At 36.4% G+C, this 19,325-nt stretch overlaps 1 protein-coding gene across 4 annotated transcripts in view; it reads left to right on the top strand.

Moving 5' to 3' along the window:
- Window positions 1-19,325, top strand: part of MED13L (mediator complex subunit 13L) — a 319,067-nt gene that overhangs the window by 246,912 nt on the left and 52,830 nt on the right. For all 4 annotated transcript variants that reach the window (NM_001261532.1, XM_077952955.1, XM_015152845.3 and 1 more), the window contains 5 exon segments: window positions 6,782-6,927; window positions 9,523-9,717; window positions 10,080-10,268; window positions 14,177-14,342; window positions 16,497-16,601. In NM_001261532.1, coding sequence (NP_001248461.1) covers window positions 6,782-6,927; window positions 9,523-9,717; window positions 10,080-10,268; window positions 14,177-14,342; window positions 16,497-16,601 — 801 coding nt within the window.

Genomic DNA, 19,325 nt, shown 5'->3' with positions numbered 1-19,325 from the left:
ACCCCAACTCGCATTATTTTCTTAGTTCCTTATTTATTTCTTTTATAATACTTAGAAAAGTTATTTGTCTCATTTCTGTGTAGATTATTTAGTGATGATACTAGTATTAATGTCTCCATTTTTTATCATTTTATTTATATGTTAGTTACTTGATATTAGTTGGTAGAGGGTGAAAAAAAGGGTAGCATGATCAAGAGGAGGTGCTTCAGGGTTGGGTTACCTGAAGCAAATTGAGGGAGAAATAAAGATTATTTGTGATGGAAGAGAGTAAGTATAGGAGTGCCTTCACAGAAAGAAAGGAATCTCTAGGGAAGGGTGAGTGAAGTTTAACTGCAGAGATTTTTAAGGTGAGAAAGAGATTAAACAAGGAATTAGTTTAATCAGACCTGTTTTACTGAGTGGAGTGGAGAATAAACAGAGTTGAGAAGGCGTGGAATACTTGTCAAGTGATGTGCCCCCAAGAGAACAGGGGTGAAGCTCCAATTTTCCTTTGACCTTGCCATGTTTTTGGTTCTGTGTATTCATTTGATAGTATCTTCTAGCCTATAGCAGTAAGGGAGATAGTAGAATTGATGCAGGGACTAGTTTAAGTTACATTGTGCCTGATTTATGTTGATGTTGAATAGGGGTGAAGGCAGCATTGATCGAAGGTAGAAAATCTTGGATGTACTATACGCTATGTTAAGAAGGACCAGGTTTTTATTCCAACTGTGCTCTGAACTTGCTGTGTAACTTTGGGCGCAGTCTTGCCTTCCTCCAAATCAGAAAGAGGTTGACTTTAATGATCTCCATAGTCTCTTAAAATTTTTAATGAAAGTATATGAAATAAATGGGGTGAGAAATGGGGTGAGTAAAGGTTCAGGTGAAAGTGAGTAATAAGTGACAAGAAGAAAGAACATGGTATAGAGCTTGTAATAAAGATTTACCTCCCACTTCTCATATACCCTAACATATCTATACTTTTTATTTGTAGAACCCCTTCAGTGTTCATTCTCAAATCTGATCTCATTTTAACAATTTCAAATTTGATCTGTGAAATGAGGGAGGTTGGACTTTGTATGAAAACACCTGGGTTTTACTTACAGGCAGATTTTTAGATCAGAGAAATATGATAGTTATGTGTCCATATTTTATCAAGACATTTGACATAACCTTTTTGGTTATTCTCTTTAGAGCAGAATGAGTGACAACTCACTGTTGAATTTGTAACTTGGAGTTATCTGATGAGATGACACAGGATTCGGTTCTCAGTGCAATTTTTATTTCACCATTTTTAGCATTGCTTTGGATAAAGATATTGATGGCTTGCTAATCAAGTAACCAGTATGTTGGATTATAAAATCAGGGTCTCAGCAGGCTTTGACTAAGCGCCAAGTATGCCAAACGGAAGCACCGTGGCTTCCTCTAGAGCACTCCCCTGGTTGGCCAAACAAGCAGCGCTGCATAAGGATAGGAGGCAAGGGCTTCCTCAGATCTTGCCTTCACATTGCTTTCTGTGTGGCACATGACCCCACATTTCAACAAGTATAAAAGAATATTGTGAATTATCTCTTTCTCCTTTAGTCATGCCATTTCATTCCCCGAGGGAACCAAAGTTATTAGGAATCGTTTGTTTTGAGACAGAGTCTCTCTGTCACCCAGGCTGGAGTGCAGTGGCCTGATCTGGGCTCTCTGCAGCCTCAACCTCAAAGGCTCAAGCAGTCCTCCTACCACCTCAGCCTCCTGAGTAGCTGGGACTACAGGCAGTGCCAACACACCCAGCTAATTTTTGTATTTTTTGTAGAGATGGGGTTTTGGCCATGTTGCACAGGCTAGTCTTGAACTCCTGAGCTCAGCGATCTGCCCAACTCTGCCTCCCAAAGTGCTGGGATTACAGGCATAAGCCACCTTGCCCAGCCATTATTAGGTTTTTTGAATGATATTTTCAGAAAAATGTTATGCCAATGTAAGCAAATTGTGTGTGGAAATATTTTTCTCCCCACTTTCCCATTTTATATAACTGGATGTATATTATTCATACTGTTTTGTACCTTGTTCCTTTTTTCTCATAACAGTCCTTGTTGGAGGTGTTTCCATATCAGTGTGATCATTTCCTTTTACATGGCTGCAGGGCATTACTTTGTAGCTTATATACCACGGTTTAGTTAACAGGTTCTCTACTGATGACATTTTAGTGTTTTTCAGACTTTATTACAAGCAGTGCTATAATCTATAACTACTCAGTACCATAGTTTATATGTAGGATAAATTCTTAGAAGTGCTGTTGCTAGGTCACAGGGGATTCAACTTTCTAGTGTCAGTGCTGTCATTCCTGTCCTTGTTTTACATGATCTTAGAAAAAATAGAATTTAATAGTTGGGATTTAGGCTTTATCAAATCCAGTGATTCTCAGAGTGTGGCCTTTGAGCCAGGAGCAGCAGCAGCATCACATGGGAAACTTGTTAAAAATGCAGATTTATGGGGCCCACCCTAAACCTCCTGAATCAGAGCCTCAGGGGCCCAGCAGTCTGCACTGACAGGTGCTTTTACATATATGGAAACCGATCAGAGTGATGAAATAACCTACCAAAAATTGTATAATTACTGGTGCCTTCTGTTATATCTCCATTATAACTTTCTTTTTTTTTTTGTAATGGAGTCTCACTCTGTCCCCCAGGCTGGAGTGCGATGGCGCGATCTCGGCTCACTGCAAGCTCCGCCTCCCGGGTTCACGCCATTCTCCTGCCTCAGCCTCCCGTGTAGCTGGGACTGCAGGTGCCCGCCGCCGCACCCGGCTAATTTTTTGTATTTTTAGTAGAGACGGGGTTTCACCGTGTTAGCCAGGATGGTCTCGATCTCCTGACCTCGTGATCTGCCCATCTCAGCCTCCCAAAGTGCTGGGATTACAGGCGTGAGCCACCATGCCCTGCTCCACTATAACTTCTATTTTTCTTGTTTTCAGTGTCTCTTTTAAAAGGACATTTTGGTTTTTTTAAGTTATCTATATAAAAGATACTTGATTTGATTTTGATTTTGATTTTTTTTTTTTAATTTATGCTTCTCACTGTTTGTGTTTTGGGACATGGCAAATTCAAATGAAAACTATTTTGAAATTTTTATAAGAATTCTTTAAACTTTCTAAAACCAATCCTTAAAATTAACTCCCTGTTATTTTGCATATACGAGTCTTTCGATGTCTCAAGGGATGGCCTCCAACATCCTTTTTTTGACTCCTTTCCAGTCACATCCCACCATTCCTCTGTTAAGAGTTTCCAAACAACATCCTTCTTGTAACCACATCTGTTCTTTGCCTCATGGTTTCTCTTACTTTTTCTTTTCTTTCTACTATTAAACCCTATTTTCTTTCTTTCTTTTTTTTTTTTTAGTTCTATTTTATTTTAAATTGACACATAATAATTGTATGTATTTATGAGCTACAAAGTGATGCTTGGATACCAGTATATAGTATGTAATGATCAAATCAGGGTAAGTAACAAATCCATAACCTCAAACATTTATCATTTCTCTGTGGTAAGAACATTCTCTGTTTTACCTATTTTGAGATATACAATGCATTACTGTTGACTAGTTACCCAACTGTGCATTAGAATACTAGAACGTATTGTTCCTAACTGTAACTGTTGGCTAACCTCCTCCATCTTTTCCCTTCCACTCCCCTGCCTCTAATAATCACAATTCTGCTCTCTACTTATATGAGATCAGCTTTTTTAGATTCATGTGGTATTTGTCTTTTTGTGTCTGACCTATTTCACTTAACATAATGTCCTCCAGGTTCATCCATGTTGTCTCAAATGACAGGATTTCATTCTATAACTTAATAGTATTCCGTTGTGTATTATATACCACATTTTCTTTATTCATTCATCCGTTGATGGACACTTAGGTTGATTCCATATCTTAACTATTGTGAATAATAATGAATAAGCATGGGAGTGCAGATAACTCTTCGACATACTGAGTTCATTTCCTTTGTGTATATCCCCAGTGGTGGGATTACTGAATCATATGGTAGTTGTATTTCTAACATTTTGAGGAATCTTTATACTGTTTTTCATAATTGCTGTCTTAATTTACATTTCCACCAACAATGTAAAAATGTCCTCTTTTCTTCACATCCTTGCCAACACTTGTTATGTGTTATCTTTTTGATGATATCCATTTTAATTGAAGTGAAGGGATATCTTACTGTGGTTTTGATTTGCATTTCCCTGATTACTCATGTGAACATTTTTTCTATATACCTGTTAGCCGTTTGCATGTTTTATTTTCAGAACAAAGCGGTGGTGGGGGGATACATCACACTACCTGACTTCAAAATATACTATAAAGCTATAGTGATCAAAATGGCATGACACTGGCATAAAAACAGACACATAAATCAATGGAACAGAGTAGAGAACCCAGAAATAAATTAACTTATCAGCAGATACTTGATTTAAAAGGTGCCAAGAGCACATACTGGAGGAAAGAATAATGTCTTCAAAAAATGATGCTAGGAAAATTGAATTTCTACATGCAGAGAAATGAAACTAGACCCCTATTTCTCACCACATACAAAACCAATTCAAAAAAATTAAAAAGTATGAAACTACTAGAAGAAACCATAGGAGAAATCCTTCTTCACATTCGTTGATCTGGGCAAGGATTTTAAAAATAAAACCTCAAAGGTCCAGGTAATGAAAGCAAATATAGAAAATGGGATTATATAAAACTGAAAAGTTTCTGCACAGCAAAGGAATTGACCAACAGAGTGAAAGGGTAACCCACAGAATAGGAGAAAATATTTGCAAACTATATATCTGACAGGGGATTAATATGTAGAATATCTAAGGAACTCAAGTCAGTAGCAGAAACCAACCAGATTAAAAGCTGGGCAAAATACCTGAATGGACATTTCTCAAATTTTCATTTGTTCTTGTCTTCTTAAAGCATTCGTATATTCTTAATTGAAGAAATCACTATTCCTTAGCCTTTCTATGGCATTTTATTATTATTTGTATGTTTGTGCCTGGCTTTATTTTATTTGTGTGCTTTCATATCAGTCTCTTGCTGGTGAATATGCTCCTTGAGGGCAAGGACTGTGTTTTCTTCAGTGTCACTTCAGACTCCTTGCACCGTTCTTAGATAAATGTTGGTTGTATTTGTTCTCATGCACAGTTGGGACTTGGTGGAATAGAGAACATGTTCTGTGGCTATGGCCTACATTTATTTCTCCCACCAGCTTCTTATAAATAAGCTAGTAACTACATGGGATAGTGGGCATGAATAGGGATAAGTCAGCTCAAACTCCCTTAGCTGAAATTTACAGTTGAAAAATAAGCCAATCCACAATCAGTAAAACTATATTTTGGTCCTATTTAATGTGCCAGGTATAATGTATGTAGAAGATGGTGTGTTGCTAGTGTCATTTTCATAAAGGACAGAGTGTTTTTACTATTTATATTATTTTATACCTATAGATGTGCAAATTATGTACATTTTTGCTTTTGTGAACTTTATAAACTTAGAAGTATGGTATCAAGGGTTTTTAAAACTTTTTTCAAAGTTCTTTTAAAATTGTAGTCACTATCTTGAATTTACTCTGTCATGCTAAATACCCAGATACCAATACTGGGTGTTTCCTTTGGTGAAATGTCATATTTTGGTAAAACAAAAAATGTTATTTAAACATACTGGTCAAAGAAGAATATATATGTGTCACTGTGTGATAGAGAAACATTTTAATTTTATTTCATTTTTTTCCTTTCAAGCATTATAATTTTGCACTTGAAACAACATTTTTTTTTTTGAGTCATACTCCAAATGTACTTTATAATATTTTAGAGAAGTTTTGGAAAGAAGCAGCATCTTTGAGATGACTTTTAAAAATTGTGGTTGCTTGGCTTTATTTAGTAAAAGTGATTTTGTTTCATCAGGCAAACGTTCTTATGAGATGTTTTGAGAAATGGAGATATGTATGGCTATCTTAGGGCCAGAGTTACAATTTTGAAAAAGTGTGCTGAGGGGTTGGTTTCTGATCTTGTTCGTAAGCCACTCTTTTTGAGACAGGGGTCTTGCTCTGTTGTCCATGGTGGAGTGCAGTGGCGTGATCACAGTTCACTGCAGCCTCGAACCCTTGGGCTCAAGCAATCCCCCCACCTCAGCCTCCTCAGGAGCTAGGACTACAGGCACACACCACCGTGCCTGGCTAATTCATTTATTTATTTTTGGTGGAGATGAGATCTTATGCTGTCCATGCTGGTTTTGAATTCTGGGCTCAAGTTATCCTCCTGCCTCAGCCTCTCAAAACATTGGAATTACAGGTGTGAGCTGTTATGCTGGGTCACTGGGCCACTTTAAAAAGTAAGTATTTTAAGTGTTTATTCATTTATTTGAACACATTTTGTCAAATAAATGAATAAACACTTAAAATACTTACTTTTTAAAGTGGCCCAGTGACCACTGGCTTGTCATGTGCTGGACACTGGGACAATAGAAAACTATTTCAATTCTCTGTTCTTAGGTATTTATAGTTGGCATAAGAGATTTTGTGCAAATGAAACTGGAAACATTTTGTACAGTAACTTACAGAAGTTCTCATTGCAGTATATTCGTATTTCCAGATTTTTCTGATGGCTTAGTTTGTCAATAATGAATTAGAAGTTTCTGTTTTGCCCATAATTAGAAGTCAGCCTTACTGGATGGTTGATAAAGTAGAGTTGTATCTTACCTGTAGTTCCTGTTTCTAGCACCCATTTCCTACCAAAATATAAAGTTGAGTTTCTCATTCTCTCTTTTGTAGTGAGCATTTGTCCTGTGCTTTCACATTTTTTCTACATGGAGAAAGTAATGTATGCACAAGTGTGGAGATTGCCCAGCACCAGCCAATTTATTTGATCAATGAGGAGCATATACACATGGCTCAGTCTTCACCTGCACCATTTCAAGGTAAGTGTGGATGTTCCTGCTCTCCACCCCTATCCACCACCCAGTGGATAACCATCTTGCCCAGTAAAGTTTTGCAGGGTGAGACATTATCTTAAATGGACATTGTAAAACTAAGCATAAGGGTCAGATTTTGAGGAAGGAAGAAAAGACTACCATTTCATAATTCAGTAGTAATAGTGTGTTAGTTTTTTGCTGAAGCTTCTCGCATATATAAGATGGTCTTATGTATATTCTTTTGTAAGAATAAAATGTAGAATTTCCTACAGAACAAAAGAAAATCAGTAAATACTTGAAAAATATAATTCAATGAGTAATTGACCAAAGTCACAAATTAAAGGTTTTCATTGTTGTGTTTATTAACAAGATTTTAGGAATGTAATGGTTTATAGAAGATTACCATTATACTTAGTATTTGAAATTTCAATCAGAATCAAAGTTCTAGAATTATACAGTGTATAGTTTCTTTAGCGATGTTCCTTTGTTTTGTTTTAATTTTAAACTCCATTGGTAATAGGTATTTAGTTGTGATTTAACTCATACATTCATATTTTCATTAATTCTCAGCTTTACCACCTAGATATCACCAAAATAACTTCATGTCCTTTTGATCTGAGCATTACAAATCTTTGTTTTGTCTTTGGAATTCAGAATTTTCTGTGAGTAACAGCTTTTAAATGTTATATTAGATTGAACCATATGGAGACCATCTTTTTTTGGTTCAGTCATATGTCATTATTAGAGATGTCTGGTTGAAATGGTCTTAGCATATCACACAATATAATTTTAAAAAACACTGATATTTTAACAGACTTGACTAAAATATTATAATTGTTGTAACAGCCTGTCATGAGCATTTAGCCTCCATTGTGTTTATTTTTTGTTTTCTATAAACTATTCTGATTTAATTCAATGAAAGCATCTGTTTCTTGCCCCAAAGATAATAAAACTTTTTTTTTTTTTTGAGATAAGAAAGAACATTGAATCCACATTTAACTGTGTCCTAATTTTTAACTCCAACTCCCCTACTGCAATAAATTTTAAGCTGTGTAAAGTTAGGTGTTTAGTGTATGAACTACTAGAATATTCAAAACCCAATTCTTAAACCGTGTAGTACAAATTGTACAGTATTTGCAAATTGTGGCTTGTCAGAATTTTTAAAATACTGTTTTCTTGAGTGTAAAAGTGCTCAGGACCATCTGACTTCATCCAACATTTTATCACTCAGAATAAAAGCATTTAGTTATGGTAATAACAGTAGGAATAACTAGTCATGAGGGAAGAGAACTTACTTTCTAATCTTCAAAGTTGGGAACAATAATGTTAGGAATACCAGGTCCCTATAGACCACTTTCAGTTTTTCTGATTTTTGTCACTGATGGAAGTCTTAGAATACTTTTGTGGAGCATTCTTCTGCTTATTTTCCATGATTGGTGTGGAGGAAGACCATACTAAGGCAGTTGCTGTCCTTATGGATAATTATGATGAGCATAATTATCCCAATTGATGTGGGAATTTCCTGGAAGCATTATTACAAAAAAATTACATTTGATTAATTGTGTGTGTTGGAGTCAGTATTTTTATCCCATTTGGATCATTGAGGAACAGCGGAAAGACTCCACGATACATGTAATGCCTATAGCTATCTCTCTCTTGATTGATGTGACATACGATCTAGCTCTTTAAAAAATTAAAAAAAGAAGACATTCCGTTTAATGACCATGCTGAGTTTTTGTAAAAAATTAGAATTAAGAAAAAGTAGTCTTTATCTTTAGGAAAGTATTATTTGGAAGATTGAAGTACTCACTCCAAGGCTGTGAACTGGCTGGGTAATTCACAGTACTATGTTAACTATATTTTTGTGTCAGACTCAGTGAAAATGACATCAAGGTCAAATACTGAAAGAAGATGGATTTTGGGTCCTTTACGTTGAGTTAAATAAATTTTACTTAGAGTTGTTTTATCAACAGACTTCTAAAACAGTCAAAACAGAAATGATAACTATTATGCTTCAAGCTTTTTTATATTAAGACTTTCCTACTGTTAGAAATTTTATTTATATGTTATTCTTTGATTACCACAGATGTTTAGGGAGTCTCAGGAACCACAGAGTATTCAAGTTTTAGGCAGCGTTTGGGGTATATGTGTTGAATGATTTTCTTCTGTTTTGGAAGATTCAGTGTTTATATTGTACAAGCTATTATTAAACATATGTATATGCTTCAAAGCATAGCTGTCTGATAACATTGGACTATCCATATTTTATTTCCTTTAAAAATTGTGAGAAGTGAGAGGTGTATAAATAATAAGAAATTTTAAAATAAGAGACTTCAAAATATCATACTTTTGTGGCTAAAGCGGGAGCATCACTTGACCCTAGGAGTTCAAGACCAGCCTGAGCAACATAGTGAGACCCAGTCTCTACAAAAATAATTTTTTAAAAAATTTGTTTTAAATCATACTTTAAATAGAGTTAGGAAATAAAGAGCAATGTACATTCAGTGATACTGTAATCTAAAATTACCACATATGTAGTGTTGCACTTAAGTAGGAATTATTTCTCTAATGTTTAGCATGTGTTTCTCCTCCCCTCTATAGTACTGGTAAGTCCTTATGGATTAAATGGGACGCTAACAGGCCAAGCATACAAGATGTCAGACCCAGCCACTCGTAAGTTGATTGAGGAATGGCAGTATTTCTACCCGATGGTGCTAAAAAAGAAAGAGGAATCGAAAGAGGAAGACGAGTTGGGATATGATGATGATTTCCCTGTGGCAGTTGAAGTAATTGTTGGTAAGAGAAAATATTTTGCCTGAAGAACTTTGTTCTTCTTCCTCTTCCTTAATTTAAAAAGATAATCATTTAGATTCATCAGAAATAATCTCCATAATTTTCCCATCTTTTTAAAGAAATTCTCTTGACACAATGGTATATGCTGAGTAGTTATCTTGCCTGAAGCACCCTTGGTCCCTGTATTCCACATGCATCATGTTGGAACACATGTTTAACAGCCATTAACTTATGAGAGAATGGAGCCTATCACTTTTGGCAGTACTTCATGAGCATCTCATTTTCACCATTAGAATCATAAAATTGGGAGTCTTGTGTGAAGTCTTTCTCAGTCCTGGTTCTTTCCTTGTTCTCTTTGCTTATAGGTGGTGTTCGGATGGTTTACCCTTCAGCATTTGTTTTGATCTCTCAGAATGACATCCCGGTTCCTCAGAGTGTTGCCAGTGCTGGAGGCCACATTACAGTTGGGCAGCAAGGGCTTGGTAGTGTGAAGGACCCAAGTAACTGTGGGATGCCTCTGACCCCTCCCACCTCTCCAGAACAGGCCATCCTAGGTGAGTAGGATCCAGGAGTGTCCTGGGGGGAAGAGATCCCAGACAATTGTATAGTCTACCTGCCATGGAACAGGTGAGAAAACAGAAATTCCTCTTGGAAGAGATGGAGGTAGTAGAGTAACGTAAGGATTTTACAAAATGGAGAAGGAAAACTATCAACACACAGAATTCCTATACTTCAGAATTTTAACTCTGTCCATATTAGTCTTTATTGTTATTAAATAGTTTAGATTCTTTTAAGGTCTGCCCCTTTACGTGTGTGTGTTCACATATAGATAAAATGTAGGTTGTTTTTAAAAATAATTTTGAACAACTGAAGAATACTAAATCAGAGAATGACTGAAGTCTCTGCCCCAGTGACCATTGTCAGCCAGGGACAGGCCTTGGGCAACTCTTTTCCCTGTTAGATGTAAAGTTAGACTAGCGATTAGGAGCTCTAAATAAATACTTTTTCCTGTCAGTAATGTGTCTGCATTAATAATAAATATTAATTATATGGGACAATTTTGACAGTGGGAACTGCCTGTCTTCATGGAAAAATTCAGAAATTGTTTAAATTGGGAGTATTTTTGTCTTCTTTGTTGAGTAGTATAGTTCCTCTGTTAACTTTGTTGTTGTTGTAGTTGACCTCACTTTAATTAGAAATGTGGTCAGTATGGAAAGGATACTCATCATACTTGAGCTGAAATGAGATTATTTATTTATAAGCACTGAATGTAGGCCAAGCTGGCAGGAACATTAGAGTAAATAAAGCCTTGGCTGCTAAACTTTGAAAATAAACTATCAAGCGTGATACATACGTAATCCTCATGAAAATTACCAGAGTAAGACAAAATTTCAAAGTTTCTAGCATAATTCTTGGCAAGTAGTGGGCATTAAATAAATGTTTATAGTTAAAGAAGATATTGGGGAAAAGCATAAACTTTGTGACTGAACACACCTAGTTATAAAACCTGGCTATATCATTCACAAGGTGAGTGACCTTATTTAATTCTCATAGTTTTTCTGAATCTCAGTTATTTTTTCTGATAAATACGTACTTTATTGGATTGTAGTACATATTAGGTAATATATACAAGTGCTTGGTAAACAATAGTCATATACAAGTGATAGCAATAATTTAAAGCAATATTCAAAACTCGAAGTTTAGCACACATTATCTGGAGGACATTACTCAGATGTTTTGTGGGAGAATGGAAATGGACATGTCTGTTTTTAAGAGCCATGTATTTGCTGAGATGGTTTAAAACAAAACAAAAAGAGAAAAGTACATCCAAGGCCAGGCATAGTGGCTTATGCCTGTAATCCCAGCATTTTGGAAGGTCATGGCAGGTGGATCGCTTGAGCTCAGGAGTTTCAGACCATCCTGGGCAACATGGTGGAATCCTGTTTCTACAAAAAAACACAAAAATTAGCTGTGCGTGGTGACAAATGCCTGTAATTCCAGCTACTTGGGAGGCTGAGGTGGGAGGATGGCTTGAGCCCAGGAGGTGGTTTTCGTGAGCCAAGAGAGCATCAGTGCACTCCAGTATGGGCAACAGAGCTGGACCCTGTCTCATAAAAATAAAAAAGTACTTCCAGCTTTCATTTGGTAGAGCAGAGAATCTGGATGATTCCTTGAAAGGATTTGTCATCAATCAACTGTATTCAACTAAAAAAGAACTTTCACAGTCTTTTGTAGTAATCATCATAGATATAAAAATTAGAATTATCAGTATTTTGAAAAGTTTTTAATGTCACATCACAATTTGGATTTTTAACAATTGTACTACATTATTAAGTTATCCACTTTTGTTTGTCTGTTTTTGTTTTGCCTTGTACTTAGTGAAATTTGTATTCAACTTAAAATTGAAGGTCTGCTGTGTGCATGATGCTTGACCTCTGGTCGGTTCAGAAGTCTTAATAGTCATAATTCAGAAACAAGAGGTTTTGTTGATGGGGAATTTCAATGTGGAATAATTAACTATGGATCTTCAAATTCCTTCCCCCCTAACTCTGTATGCTATTGTGTTAGGCCTTGGATAAATAAATCCCCTGATGTCGTCGCCTTATTCCTTAAAATAAACACACGAAACTGAACAAAAGCTGCCAATATCCTTGCAGTAAAATGAATTTGCCTAAATTTTCATATCATAGGGTGTTGAATTACAGGTTAGGAGTCTTAATGCTGTATTGGAGAGTATCCTGGTCAGCCTTGACATTCTGTAGTTGAATGCCATGTTTTTCTAGATATAGGACAGAATGGGCTACTTTGTCCTATAAAAAAACGCCAAGGTTCTCCTGGATTAGCAGAGGGCTTAGTAGGGCCAAATGGTATTAGTGATGTTACTCATACCTTATCTGGATTGGTATATCCACTTGCCTCTGATATGTAGAGGCAATTGCAGGTAACAGCATTCAACATGCATTTTAACAGCTTGGAGTAACAAGTCTTATTTAATTCCATCTAAGATACCACTCAGATTTTAGTTCAGTCATTTAAGTGCTATTGAAAAGCTTCAGCCTAGCTTTAGTCAGAAGAGTCTGTGTGGCTTGTTTCTCCCTACTGTTTCTTTCCTTGGTCATAAATTGTTTCTTTATGATACCATGGGCATATGATCTCTTTAGCTGTATTGTAGGATGTTTCCGAGAGAAGGTCTATGTTATCTACTTCTGTTTGTTTCTTCAGTTTGCCTAGTTTTATAATTGGTGTTTGGAAAGCAATTGTAAAATTGAAATTAATTCTTTTGCATCATGAACCAAGTTGGGAACTTTTAAAATAAAAGGTAGCAAAGAAAGTTCAAATTTCTTATCTCATTTGTAATATGGTAATACTTTTATCGGAAACGAGTGCTTCATTTCCTTAGAATATAAGCATTTGGGTCTTTTTTTTTTTTTTTTAATAGACATAAGCCTGATCATTTAGCTCATATTATCATCATCTTTCACTGATAATAAGAATACTGAGTTTCTGTTATAAGGTTGCTTCTTTCTTTTTCATCTTGACTTTCGTTAAGATGTTTTGCATCATAGTTCTATTGAGAAGAAAATCCATAATATACTTACTAAGTCAAATAGATAAAAGTGATTCAGTCAGAATTTAATACTGGAAATTGACTTTAGTATTTGTCCTATATAAGATAGAAGTAGTAAAATACTCAAAATGTAAACAACAACCAGTATCGTCAACAATCATAATGAACATAATTGAAAGAAATAGATTATATTCATAACCACTGTATTTGGAAAAACTAAGTGGAGTTACTAGAGAGAAACCAATGAATTTTTAGTCCTCTGACATAAAATGGCAAGACAACCTCTCTCAGTGTTTTAGTACTAAGTTTTAAATACATGGTGTCAGGCATAAGGACAAACAGTCCCACACACAAATTTGAAATTTGACCTTGTTAAAAGCTTTGTGCCATTACTTTTCTTTTTCCTATCCAGCGCACTGTGTGCTGCTGATCCACAGCCATTTAGCTACATGAGTATAAAGCTCCCTCTACTGTTTCCTTTTGCCTCGAAACTCACTGACTGTGTTAAGATTTAAAAATCTAAAACAGTCAGTGGAAGTTTGCATCTTTAATATTGTGATGTATGAACCCTTCCTTCTGAGTTGTATCCAATACATGTGGAGTAGGAGTGCCTCTCTATGTGTGTGCCCTTATGGGTGTGTGAGTGTTCATCTGATTAGATGATTTAGGGAGAGAACAAAATCATATGGTCAAAGTTTCAGGGAAAAAATCCATTCTGACACAAATTTTACTCATAATTACAGATAGTGTTATTGCCAGGGAATAGGGGAAAAGCGACATGTATGTGACTTTCAACAATTAAAATGCATATTTATGTTAAATAAGATAGTAGTCTATGAAGTAGGAAACCTTTTCAGAAAATCTTAACGTTCCAAATTGCCTTTTTTTTTTCAGGTGAGAGTGGAGGTATGCAGAGTGCTGCCAGTCACCTAGTTTCCCAAGATGGGGGGATGATAACTATGCACAGTCCAAAGAGATCGGGGAAGATTCCTCCAAAACTCCACAATCATATGGTCCATCGAGTCTGGAAGGAATGCATCCTCAACAGAACCCAGTCCAAGTATGTTTTCTCGATTATGTCTAGATCATAGTTTAGTAACCATCTCCTTGATTGCTACCTGAAAAATGTCAATCACATTGCACTATTGTGTGACCAAATTTGAGAAGTCACCAGATTAGTATTGCATCTTTTTGAATTTAATAGAACAAAATTTGAAATAAAGATGTTAAAATCAAGACATTTACTGTACTTGATTTCATTATCGAGGAAGTTTTCGAAGTTCCTGATACTGTACAGATTGGCATGGTGTTGACCTGACATTTTGTAGCACAGCTGGCACAGAGATTTACTGTGGGTGTCAGGACAGTAACCAGTGGGTTTGGTTTTTCCTTGTATATCAGTGTATGAGTGCTTCCCTATTATGAAGGGAAAGAACCTTCCTTGCTGATTTACTATTGTGTACTGGCCTTAGTTGTAATTAACAATACATTTTGAACTAGACTGATGACAGTTGGAGGGGTGTTTATTATCTGCCGTGCTACTGTTTGTTGATTTGAGAAAATTATGTTCTTTTCTTCCCCCACCTAACTTTCCTTCCTTTCCAATCTCCCTGCCTTTCTTCTCTAACATACTTTTGGAAAAAGGGGAGAATTGATTTTTTAGAGAAGACTGCTGATGATTATTTTATTGCCTAAACGATAATGACAAACAGTAGTCAATAAGTGCTATTCCGCTTATCAAGATTTATGTAAACATAATCAGCACAGTTTCATATCTGTTTTAATATGAGTAGATGTCTACTTTCTTGACTAATGAAAATAGACAAATGAGTCTTGATTCTCTGAAACAGAATGAATATGGACATGCGTGTCAGTAACTTCCAATAATTTCTTTCATGTAGAAGCCAATGAAATGTTTCTTAAGTGACTACTATTCCAAGTTTTGATACATATTTAAAACCTGTCCTTTTTTACCCAGCTTTTAGCAAGTTCATACTAAATATTTATTGGCCAATAAATTGATTCTAGAATAGGCCATTGAAGATGTAGTAGATAGCTGTAAAATAATTGTAGTGGAAAATCATGTCACATTCTAGAATTAAAAAGCTATCTCTAGTCACTTTAAAATGATCCTTTCCTTTAGAATAATTGGTACAGATATTTTTACTTCCATCTGCAATGCCTAGATTATTTCCAAGTAAACATTTGCTTTTTCTTTTCCTTTCATTTATCGTCTTTGATTTTTAATCACCATCAACTTTACACCTCCACAACTCTTAACAGATCATAGTCACTCTCTCAGCAGCACAGAACAGGGAGACGAGACAACCAGGAGGGCAGTGGAGGGCAGAGAGTGGGAGAACGCCCTATAGAGCCTCTGTTGAAACACTTTGCAGTATCTGCTGTAGCAAAATCAACAATCCAAAAATATTGCCCCTTATTGTTAATTCATTGTATAATAAAGGTATCTGCTTTTTGCTACCAATTATCAGTGATATGTAGGAGATACTTCTGTTTTTTTATTTCACATTAGGAGTGTTGCTCTTAAATGCTAGTAAATATTTTACAGGATGAGTATCTTATCCAAAGTTCGTGGGACCAGAAGTGTTTGTTCAGATTTTTTTTTAGATTTTGAAATATTTGCATATACTTAGTGAGATATCTTGGGGATGGGTCTTAAGTCTAAGCACAAAGTTTTTTTATGTTTCATGTGCACATAGCCTAAAGGTTAATTTTATACAATGTCTTAAAACAGTTTTGTGCATGGAACAAAGTTTGTGTACATTGAACCATCGGTAAGCAAAGGTGTCTATCTCAGCCACCCATGTGGATAATCTATGGTTGTTCAGCATCACCATCATCCCTGACTCAGAATTTATATGCTACAGATAAGCAGTCACCTCAGCCTCCCAAGTATCTGGGACTACAGGCAAACACCACTGTGCCTGGCTAATTTTTGTATTTTTTTGTATGTATGGGGTTTCGCCATGTTGCCCAGGATGGTCTCAAACTCCTGGACTCAAGCGATCCGCCCACCTTAGCCTCCCAAAATGCTGGGATTACAGGTATGAACCACATGCGCCCAGCCAAATAGAAACATTTTGAACAGGATACCATTACTGTGTGAGTGAAATGTATTCAACTCCTGAACATTTTTCTCCCCAGGAGTATGGGTATTACGTTCACACATAAGTCACATTTTTAACCCTTTTAGGAGGAGCCAAATGTCAACTCCAACTCTTGAAGAAGAGCCTGCTAGCAATCCTGCTACTTGGGATTTTGTGGATCCAACCCAAAGAGTCAGCTGTTCTTGTTCCAGGTAGGTAATAAAAAAAGCAAAATAGTAGTAAGATCGAATGATGGCGCATCTTGTTGATTCCTCTCCTGGCCTCACAGATCACTTCTTCCTGATTCTCCATTCTCCTCCAGTACAGAAGAAAAAGAGTTTTTTTCTTATATGCAGATGATACAGTTTTATCGTCAGGACTCAGAGTTTGTTAGACAGTCGGCCCTGTTAACAAATTGCTCCCACAACTTTTTTTCTGGTTAGCAGCTTCAAAACTAAAGGCATCAGTTTGACAAGACAATTCTTAGCCCTTTAAATGACTATTTAACTACTCTTAATTTTAAAGTAGAGATACACATTAAAAACAGATTGACTTAAGTCAATAGAATTTGGATTAAAGAGACTTTCTGTAGATAATTTGTTTTGTTGCTAGCAGTGGTGTTTTTTGATTGAGACAGGTGTTTGGTCACAACTGCTAAAAGCTAAAATTGTTGCAGTCATGGTATCTTAGTTGCTTATTCATTTAGTTCTTTGGATATGGCCTCAGATTGCTTTTTTGTAGAAAATTTTTGCATTCTTCTTGGATATTCCATTGACTTACCACTCTTTGTTGTAGTAAAGAATCTTATCGTTATGGATTTTCATTAGGGTTCTTAAATTCTTTAAGTGGGCGTTTAAGTCTTAATCCCCCAGCTCATTTGACAGTTAGAAGAAGTGGTGGTGATTTTTCACCTAGACTGGGCTATTTTGAGTAGCCTTGCCTCTGAAATATACACTTTCAAATTTGATACTATTCAATGTGGATAAAAAGTTCAGGTGAGATAAGCATATTTAGAAGATGGCCATTCATGTCTCTAGTGAGATCAGGGCTTCTTAATGTAGCATGAGTGACTTGGCTTCACGCTGAGGAGGTGGTCCATATGCCCCCTGCATATATGCAAACTGCTGCGTGTGTACACTTAGGAACAGCTTTGACACCTTTTCCTCTTCTCCGCTGCCTCTTGAGGTGATTCTTTTATCAAGCTCTGCCTTGGCAGCCTCTTGTTGAGAGATGTAAGGATAAGCCTAATGAATCTCATTATTGATTTTTCAGGGAGGATGTTTTTGAAGAAGTTGTTTGCTCACTAAGGGTTCCCTCTCTGAGCATGTGAGAGCCTCTCTCTGGTGTTAGTAGGTGTGGTATGCTACAGCTGAATACTACTTTACTCTTGTCTCTAGGCTGTTGTGAATTGTGTGACAAAAAGTATTTTCCCAGTAACTTTGATTTATGGACAGTTCACAGCCAAGTTAAGGCCCAGCTTTAGCACATACATAGGATATAAATTGTAGTGTATTTAACTTTTCTTTCATCTTATTTTCCCTGCGCTTACCTTAGCCCAGATTTTTTCACTTAAAAAAAATAAACTATTTACTGATTTTTACACGTTTTTATTAGCTACCTGGAATTATTTTTGTAACACATTAAGTGTAAATAAATAATGTTTTCCTTTTTGTTTTCTGGAATTATTGCTGTATTTCTTTGCCAAATGCACATATCTTCAGGTCTTTTTTTTTATAACCATATGCATACCAAGGCACCGTTCCATTGACTTTCCAACTTCTGTACCAACCTGACTTTCAGAGAGTCTTGTATTTTGGGGGATGCCTTTAAGAAAAATGCTTAGGCTGGGTGCAGTGGTTCGCGCCTGTAATCCCAGCACTTTGGAAGGCCAAGGCAGGCGGATCACAAGATCAAGAGTTTGAGACCAGCCTGCTCAACATGGTGAAACCCCATTTCTGCTTAAAAAATACAAAAATTAGCCAGCCATGGTGGCGCGTGCCTGTAATCCCAGTTGCTCATGAGGCTGAGGCAGGAGAATTGCTTGAACCCGGGAGGCGGAGGTGGTAGTGAGCCGAGATCATGCCACTGTACTCCAGCCTGGGCAACAGAGCGAGACTCCATCTCAAAAAAAAAAAAAAAAAGAAAAATCCTTAATTTTTGCCATATATGCTTCTCCACAAACTTGGAACCCTATTGTGGTCATTTTTATCACAATTTTCTCTTCTCAGCGTACAGACTTTTTAGATTTAATTTGTCACTGGATTTCACACTGACTTCCTTTGAAATGTCTATTGTAGTCCTCCTTTCCTTGTTCTTTTAGTCATGATCTATTTCTGCATGTTTGGGCCCTGTCTCAGGTTTCTTCTTACCACCAGTCACGCGTATAGTGTGCGGCCTTCCTCTGATTTCCCCACTGTCTGTGCTAGGTTCCTTTCCTGCTGAGATGCGCTGCGATTCGCTCCTACCTACTGTGCATTCCTCATTCTAACCTTTTTGCAATGTAGCTGAATCATTAAATACAGTTGAAGAAGCTAACTTTATGATTAGGTTATCCACTTTGCAAAACATCTTTACTTTGAAGAGGGTATCGTAAAGTGTCTCTCAAAGAACTAGTATGGGTAAATGCTCTCTGAGAAAAAAAGTCTAAAAGACTAAAATTTTAGGTTTTAAAATAAGTACCTTCATAAGATTCTGAGATACTTTCTGAGGAGACATTCACATGTTACTGTGATACCGTGCTCGTTGGGCTTAAAGACAAGAAGTTCAGGAGTGTTTGTTTTTATTTCTTTGAGTAGCAAAGACTTTGGGAAGAGTATTTTCAGATTATCTGCTGCAGGATTACTGAACCCATTATGGTACAGACCACTCCTTCCACTATTTAATGGCCTTATGGAGCAGGGCAGCCATCCTGCTGTCCCACTAAACCATCCCATTAT

This window comes from Macaca mulatta, chromosome 11 (assembly GCF_049350105.2).
Source record: "Macaca mulatta isolate MMU2019108-1 chromosome 11, T2T-MMU8v2.0, whole genome shotgun sequence".
NCBI classification, from domain to species: domain Eukaryota; kingdom Metazoa; phylum Chordata; class Mammalia; order Primates; family Cercopithecidae; genus Macaca; species Macaca mulatta.
This window is presented reverse-complemented; position numbering and strand designations above follow the sequence as displayed.